Source organism: Salvelinus alpinus, chromosome 11 (assembly GCF_045679555.1).
Source record: "Salvelinus alpinus chromosome 11, SLU_Salpinus.1, whole genome shotgun sequence".
NCBI lineage: Eukaryota > Metazoa > Chordata > Actinopteri > Salmoniformes > Salmonidae > Salvelinus > Salvelinus alpinus.
The window spans coordinates 32,555,628-32,564,569 of NC_092096.1; the positions used below are offsets into that span (position 1 = coordinate 32,555,628).

At 39.3% G+C, this 8,942-nt stretch overlaps 1 protein-coding gene across 1 annotated transcript; it reads right to left on the reverse strand.

Annotated features, from left to right (window-relative positions):
* Positions 1 to 3,249: 3,249 nt before the first annotated feature.
* LOC139533413 (uncharacterized) lies at positions 3,250 to 5,702 on the reverse strand. Its single transcript, XM_071331448.1, has 5 exons — positions 5,429 to 5,702; positions 4,812 to 5,177; positions 4,212 to 4,309; positions 3,936 to 4,047; positions 3,250 to 3,763 (listed from the first exon to the last, which is right to left on the reverse strand). The coding sequence occupies exons 1-5, from the start codon at positions 5,691 to 5,693 to the stop codon at positions 3,744 to 3,746; spliced, it is 861 nt and encodes a 286-aa protein (XP_071187549.1). The 5' UTR covers positions 5,694 to 5,702; the 3' UTR covers positions 3,250 to 3,743.
* Positions 5,703 to 8,942: the final 3,240 nt, after the last annotated feature.

Here is an 8,942-nt window from a genome sequence, read left to right on the forward strand (position 1 = left end):
TTTACCAATCAAACGAGGAGCAGGACATATCAGGTTGTCTACACTGAGTGCACAAAACACTAGAAACAACTTTATAATATTGACTTCCAACCCCCCTTTTGCCCTCAGATCAGCCTCAATTCATTGTGCCATGGACTCTACAAGGTGTCGAAAGCAGGGGATGCTGGCCCATGTTGACTCCAATGCTTCCCACAGTTGTGCCAAGTTGGCTAGATGTTCTCTGAGTGGTGGACCACACTTGATACACACGGGAAACTGTTGAGCATGAAAAACCCAGCAGCTTTACAGTTCATGACACAAAACGGCACGCCTGGCACCTACTACCATACCCTGTTCAAAGACACTTAAATGTTTTGCGTTGCGTATTCACCCTCAATGTCACACACATACAATCCATGTCTCAAGTCTTAAAAATCCTTTTGTAACGTGACTTCTCTCATTTATCTACACTGATTCAAGTGGATTTAACAAGTGAGATCAGTAAGGGCACATAGACTGACGAGGTGAATCCTGGTGAATTCTATGTCATGAAAAGAGCAGGTGTTCCTAATGTTTTGTACACCCAGTGTATATTACCATGGTGATTTGAACTCTAGTCTTGGTCATATGTCATCCAAAAAATAACAAATTGCAATATGATGATGCCAAGCATAAGTTGTTATCTTTATGTAAAGTATTTAGTAAACGTTGATCTTAGGACCTTTTGATCCTACATGTTACGGCTTTAGAAGCTTCTGATAGGCTAATTGACATCATTTGAGTCAATTGGAGGTGTACCTGTAGATGTATTTCAAGGCCTACCTTCAAACTCAGTGCCTACTTGACATTATGGGAAAATCAAAAGAAATCAGCCATCCTTGGGAGCAATTTTCAAACGCCTGAAGGTACCACCTTCATCTGTACAAACAATAGTACGCAAATATAAACACCATGGGACCACACAGCCGTCATACCGCTCAGGAAGGAGACGTGTTCTGTCTCCTAGAGATGAACGTACTTTGGTGCGAAAAGTACAAATCAATCCCAAAACAACAGCAAAGGACCTTGTGAAGATGCTGGAGGAAACAGGTACAAAAGTATCTATATCCACAGTAAAACGAGTTCTATATCGACATAACCTGAAAGGCCGCTCAGCAAGGAAGAAGCCACTGCTCCAAAACCGCCACAAAAAAAGCCAGACTAAGGTTTGCAACTTTACATGGGGACAAAGATCATACTTTTTTGAGAAATGTCCTCTGGTCTGATGAAACAAAAATAGAACTGTTTGGCCATAATGACCATCGTTATGTTTGGAGGAAAAAGGGGGAGTCTTGCAACCCGAAGAACACCATCCCAACCGTGAAGCACGGGGGTGGCAGCATCATGTTGTGGGAGTGCTTTACTGCAGGAGGGACTGGTGCTCTTCACAAAATAGATGCCATCATGAGAGAGGAAAATGATGTGGATATATTGAAGCAACACCTCAAGACATCAGTCAGGAAGTTAAAGCTTGGTCGCAAATGGGTCTTCCAAATGGACAATGACCCCAAGCATACTTCCAAAGTTGTGGCAAAATGGCTTAAGGACAACAAAGTCAAGGTATTGGAGTGGCCATCACAAAGCCCTGACCTCAATCCTATAGAACATTTGTGGGCAGAACTGAAAAAGCGTGTGAGAGCAAGAAGGCCTACAAATCTGACTCAGTTACACCAGCTCTGTCTGGAGGAATGGGCCAGAATTCACCCAACTTATCGTGGGAAGCTTGTGAAAGTCTAACCGAAACATTTGACCCAAGTTAAACAATTTAAATGGAATGCTACCAAATACTAATTTAGTGTATGTAAACTTCTGACCCACTGGGAATGTGATGAAATAAATAAAAGCTAAAATAAATCATTCTCTCTACTATTATTCTGACATTTCACATTCTTAAAATAAAGTGGTAATACTAACTAGCCTAAAACAAAGAACTGTTACTATGATTAAATGTCAGGAATTGTGAAAAACTGAGTTTAAATGTATTTGGCTAAGGTGTATGTAAACTTCCAACTTCAACTGTACATAATAAATTAAATGTAGGGTGTCAAATCTTTTGAACCTTCTCTAACTGATCTGTGGTGTTCGGTTAGTCAAGTTGATTAATGTATAACAGCAATCAACTACATGAATAAGGGCAAGAACACCCCATCCCTGCTATCCATGAGCCTGTGTTTATGACTGTAATAGCTGACACAGTCAACACACCATGACACAAAGGAAAATTCAAATGATATACAAATGTTGATCATCGTAGGTATAACATGGAGACTGTCATTCTGTCACACCCACAAGAGTCTGTCTGTCTCCATTATGGTGGATAAATCAGAATTAGTTGGGTAACATAAGTAATTAAGATGTCATATCTGCATAATATTCTTATGTGATATACTTTTTATTAGAATGTATTTCTAATAGACTCTAGTGTTGGCAGTTGCATTTCTTTCCTCAGCTGGGGCTCAGTCACTTGGGGCCCAGAGAGGGGAGAGGTCAGACTTGTCTTTCACATATCCCTGGTGCTATGCAGAATATCAGAAAGGGAAGAGGACAGGATGGAACATTGTCTTCATATGTGAATGTATCTGTTAAACAATGTGAAGGGATGGCGTGATTAAGGGGGAACCAATTACTTGTCTCCACAATAACTGTGCGCAAGTCACTCCCCTCAGTGAGTTTGTCCAGGAGAGGTGGTCAAGAGGGTGTTTACTTGAGATGGGGGTATCTAGAGTTGACAATTGAGTTATGCCATTGGATGAGGTAATGGTTCTGTACTATGAAGTACCAGGAACGAGATTAGAACCTTGTCTTAGGGACCAAACTGAACGATAATTTATAGAGAATGCTATCTGGCTATAGGATACTCCTCTCTCTCTGTGAACTGTTCCTAAGATCTGTGGTTCGTCATGTAAGTTGAGAGTGGTGTATCTTGGCTATAACAGATCTTTGTACTTTTCTGTAGTCACTTTCAATGGTTCATTAGAGATAGCACATCATTGAAAGTCAAATGCTATTGCAAAGCTTATTATTATTAAAAATGTAGTTTAAGTATAACTCTGACTGGTGCGTGAAGTTTGTAACTCTCCTCATTTGGTAAAGCAGAAATAAGCCACCACACCATCTTTACAGTTCTCTGAACCATCCCACCTGGAAGTGGGATCTACATTGTTGTGACTACTGCCTCCATCTCACCATTCCTGCTGCAAGGTGAAATTAATCATAATACCGTTGTCACTAATCAAACATATTTTATTTAAGAATGTCGACAGTTACATCCATAAGTGTGTAACATCATTATGAAGAATTTTACACTGAAAATCCCTCACTGAAACGTGTCACCATACGTGTTTTAACTTCAAACTTGAACAAACACAAATGTCCTTTTATTCCTCTTCTCTTCACTAATCTAATTTCCCTCATGTACAACAAACATTATTATTATTACACTACATTCATACACCTACAAAACATTTAGATTATAATTTTACATAACAATAGTAAAACATTGTAGAGTTTAAATCTAGCCTAATGTAACATGACATCATATTTTTCATTCATAAGCATAAAGCTATCTATCATTCAAGAAAAAACATTGTCCGTGAACTAAGATAATGTTATTCATATACGGTCATATATTATGAGGTACTACGGTTATTTACAGTAAGATTGACTATTTTAGTTTTCTTTGAACTTCCATCCTTCTCCTGTTGCATCATCATGGCTGGTCCTCTTCATCCAGACCCACACTGACCTTAGAAAACAAACACAACAGTACAAAGACTCTCGCTGGAATTAGTTCATGAACACCTTACTTAATTTCCATAGTTTCAACGGCATGCAAAACCTAACAACACACAGTACAAGGGACTCTGAACAACAGACTTAACAAAACATTTTCAAAACTGACACAAAAAAGTGTTTACCTTCATCGGGGCTCCCAAGTTCAACTGTTTTGCGAAAAACTTCTCCGTTAGGCAGGTCTCTCCAGCGTAGGCCTTGGATGAAGTTCCCGTTCTTAGCAAACTCCTTTCTAAACTATGACATATGATCAAACCAGATAATGTCAGCAGCCCTCATGTTAATACAGCATCCTAAATGTAATACTATGTGATGTCAGGTTTCTATTCCTGATCATGAGAAGAGTGAAATGAGTGAGCATGACATTGATTTCTGATGTGGGAGATGTAGGACTACTGTACCTGCTCCAACATCTGTTCCTTTACCACTGGGTCATTGAGGTCACCTCCTGTGTTAGATTTCAGAGACATCCTCACAATGGTCTGCTTGATTCTCTTTTCTAGAGGGACATAGGAACGGTAACATTCAATCAAATGAGATTCAGCTTATTTACAATAAATAAGTAGCTTTTCTTCCAATGTAATTTAAAGGCTGTACATTTATTTGGAACTGTGTAGTAGCAAGCCTCTGTGTTCTATGTTTACCCGTATGTAACTATTATCTCATAATAGAAACCACACGAGCACATACATATCTGAAAGGAGGGGAGAGAGAGGTGGCTGGAGTAGGCTACATGTAGCATCTCTGTGTCCGACATGTGACAGTGTTTACTGCAGTGGGACCCTATTGGGGCTAAAATGCCATCCCTGTCCCTGTCCTACGACCCCCAATAACCCCAATAAGATGGCAGTCGTGTGGCCTGGCTGGTCTAGCGGTAATGCCACAGCCTCTGGCACACATGTCTATGGGGTCAGAATAGGTTTGAATCCAGCCTAGTGCCCTTTGACACAACCTCTGTCTATCTTTTCCTCTCTCTATCTGTTCAATAAAATATGTCTTACTTCCAGTGCAAAGGAACGGTCTCTTCAGAGAGCAGTCTATCTTCTCCAGGGTGACGTTTTCAGTCTGTCCATGGCCCTTATAGGTCAGGGAGCAGCAGTTACTAGCACCCAGTTGAGGCTCAGACACACAGTATGGAAAGGGGTCCCCATTGGACCACTCCCACATTCTGGTAGAAGTCTTCCAGTAGAGTCCAATCCACATTTCAAACGGCTGTGTCTCTGTTATGCTTTGGAATGCTGTGTAATCCTCTTGGGTGAGGATGCTCGCTAAGTCATCTCCATTGGCTCGGCAAGCCGTCTGTGCCCCCTTCCACGTCAATGAACCTTGAACCATGTAGTATTTAAGCTCTGAGTTTGATTGTGTGCCTAAGGAAAGAAAATACACAATTGTCCTTAAAGTGTCCTGAAAGACAGGTACATTGATGTTAAATAAATGTACCTAGACGGTTGTCAAAGGATACTGTAACTCATAAAGGTGACACAATTTGAAATGTACTATGTACTGTTTCAAGGTGTTAAGAATGACTAACCCCCTTAAAGTAAAGTTTTAACGTTACTTTGAAGTAATAGTTTACAAATATCAGACAAGGGAGAGAAGGGATGCAAAATCAACTTACTTTTCTGGCACACAAAGTTATATGAAAATAGGCAATATTTTAAAATCCAAACTTTTGCTGTATGTCCATGAACGACACACTTTGCATCTGGCAAATTCCAATAGTCCACTTGGGGCCAAAAGGCATGGTATTGGGAGTGGACCCAGATAGCGTCAGTGAGGCTCTGTGCTGACACTGCTCTCAGAGCTGCTATCTGGTCCTCAGCATTGAAGATGGTGGCCAGTTCATCGTAGTACTCCCTGCAGAACTTCTGGGCTTCAGCCATGCTCCTCCCCTCGCTAACCAAAGTAAACACTGGTATCTCTACTGGTGGGCCTGTGTGGACAGACAAAGCACTGGGGTGATTCCTCAATAAACTAGAGTAAAGAAATATCAGGATTTGGGGGATTAGAACTCTTGGGGATTTTCATTGAATATATTCCATAGAATGGTCCTTTGGAGGAACGATTGTTGTCATAAAATGAGTGAACAAAACTTGCTCTTTCCATGACGTAGACTGACCAGGTGAATCCAGGTGAAAGCTATGATCTCTTATTGATGTCACCTGTTTAATGCACTTCAATCAGTGTAGATGAAAGGGAAGAGACGGGTTGAAGAATAATTTTTAAGTCTTGAGGCAATTGAGACATGGATTGTGTATGTGTGCCATTCATAGGCTGATTGGGCAAGACTAAAGATGGAACTGCCTTTGAACAGGGTATTGTAGTTGGTGCCAGGGGCACCGGTTTGAGTGTGTCAAGAACTGTAATGCTGCTGGGTTTTTCACGATGAAGAGCTTCCAGTGTATATAAATAATGGTCCCCAACCCAAAGGACATCTAGCCAACATGACTGTGGGAAACATTGGAGACGAATTCAGGCTTTTCTGTGGGCAGAAAGGAGGTGCAACTCAATATTAGGAAGGTGCTCCTAATGTCTTGTACACTCAGTGTATATTCAACATTTGTATCTTAAAGTAGAATTGAGCAGCGATGGCTAGAAAGCCGGTGACGTCGACCGCCGAACGCTGCCCAAACAAGGAGAGGAGCCGACTTCGGCGGAAGTCGTGACAAGAAGGTGTTTGTCTGTTTTAGAAAACCGTTTATGGATATGTATAAGAAACAAGATGATATTAGTATTTTGTGATAGAGAAAATAGATATTGAATGATAGCTGTTATGTAATAGAAGTCTCTCGAGACTCGCTTAACATTGAGTTGCTGATTTGGTTCTGGCTGCCGAGATTAATGTAAAAGCTATGTAAAATAGACAGTGGATTTATCTAAGCAAATAGATTATGATAGTGACTGAAGTGGCTGACTTAAACCTTTCTCCTCTCCCTTCTCCTCTCCCAAAAATTTGAACATTTTGTAGTTTGTGATGCTTATAAATATTCATATTATTACATAAAATAGGGGTTTGGATGATTTACCGCTTGCTCTGTAATATGAGTCGTATTTTGATTTCAATAACATATTTCTTGCATACATTTATGAATACTGAAAAACATAAAAATGAATATAGAAAATATACAATTTCTGATTTGGCAAATGTTTCATTATATTGTTGAACATGAAATACTCAACATCCATATCAAAGTTCCAGAGTAGGACCTCTGCTATTATTAGCGTTATGGGATTGATGGAGAGGTCAGATATTGAAAGATGTGCCAATTTTTTATTAATATTTTTTATTAATATTCATGTTTATGGGTTTTTTTTATTCATAAATGTATGTAAGAAATATGTACTCACATTACAGAGCAAGCGGTAAAGCTCCTTCTGACACAAACGTTTACTTTGTAGCACCTACAGATTATGTAGTCTTAAAGGAAGACCAAAGTTTCACAAATATTCGAACAGTTAATTATTTCTCAGTTATGCTTTAGGTATAAATGTGAAATATAGGTCAAGAATCCTTCCTCCAAGGGATTCAATGTAGTATTTCTTTTCTAGTTTCATGAAGAATGACCCACGAACAGATATCAATGATTAATACAAAACTACATTGGATTTATAAAGGAACTGAAGTATTTTAAGCTAAATAAACCTAATTTCATTCTAATGTTGTTGGGCTAGATCACTCAGTCATCTCAATTCAGAGCTTATTTACAACTCCTTGACACTGTGAATGCGGAAAACATGTTTAACAGCTGTAAGTACTATTCGTACAGTAGGTTAGATTAGCCCATACCTTTACTGCAGCCCTTCCTAGAGTAACCAGATATGACTCCTGGATAGTTTATCATAGTTGGTTGACCATCTGAATACTTTTGATAGCAGCGGAATCTGTTTTGAAAGTAAAAGACAATACCGATACACTTCCTATGTCATTTCTGTTTTACATTTAAAAAATGTTGTTATCAATGTATTTGTCAACGAATACTGTTTATCATTTTGATCTCATGGATAGTCACTCCCGAATCCATAGCTCTGCATTTGAGAGAGGTGACATTTCTCCAACCCCATCCTTCAACTATTTACCAAAAGAAGTAGTTTGACCACCACCCAAACAGACAACCCAAATACTCAAATAGATTGTACTCTTTAACCACGTGGCTGAAGTAGGAACACCCAGGGTTCTGAGTGCAGGCAAGCTGGCAATGATGGACGTCCCGTTCATACACCATCAGAATGTCGTTCAAAAGAAAAACTTTGTCAACCACGAATCCCTCTGAGCAGTGAGCTGTTGAATAGGGGCAAATGTGGTTTTCATTTGGATAACAAAAACAATATTTAAAAGATAAACTACCACAAAAGTGACATAAATGGCCTTGTCCATATTCTATATTACAATCTTAGATTATTTACACTAAACCATAAGGATACGTCTTATATAGCATACAAACATATACAGTACACCCACATGGTTCACCTGCTCGGGTATCGCTGAAGGACCCATCCAAGGACTGCTGGGTAAAGAAGAGGTCAGGGGCTGTACCTGGGCAAGGAAAACAGTCTAAACATTCCCATATTGTACATTTCACAAGAAAGACCCCAAAAAGTAATGTGTATGTTGAATCTGTAACACATGTATCATTTGTAAATGCATTGCCTCCAGAAAGTATTCGAAAGCCTTGACTTTTTCCACATTTTGTTGTGTTACAGCCAGAATAAATATACATTGAGATTTGTAACTGGCCTACACACAATACCCCATAATGTCAAAGCGGAATTATGTTTTGCGAAATGTTTACAAGTTAATAAAAAATCGAAAGCTGAAATGTCAATAAGTATTCAACCCCTTTCTTATGGCAAGCCTAAAGTTCAGGAGTAAAAATGTGTTTAACAAGTCACATAATAAGTTGTATGGACTCACTTTGTGTGCAATAATAGTGTTTAACATGATTTTTTAATGACTACCTCATCTCTGTACCCCACACATACAATTATATGTAAGGTCCCTCAGTCGAGCAGTGAATTTCAAACACAGATTCATCCACAAAGACCAGGGAGGTTTTCCAATGCATAGCAATTAAGTGCACCTATTGGTAGATTTATAAATATGACATTGAATGTTCCTTTGAGCATGGTGAAGT

Excerpts from the sequence above, each read along its gene's own strand:
- LOC139533413 (XM_071331448.1), bottom strand. The coding sequence starts at position 5,693 with ATGGCTGAAGCCCAGAAGTTCTGCAGGGAGTACTACGATGAACTGGCC. Across the intron at positions 4,048-4,211 it reads AGGAACAGATGTTGGAGCAG|TTTAGAAAGGAGTTTGCTAA; the intron begins GTACAGTAGTCC and ends CATATGTCATAG. Across the intron at positions 3,764-3,935 it reads ACTTGGGAGCCCCGATGAAG|GTCAGTGTGGGTCTGGATGA; the intron begins GTAAACACTTTT and ends TTGTTTTCTAAG.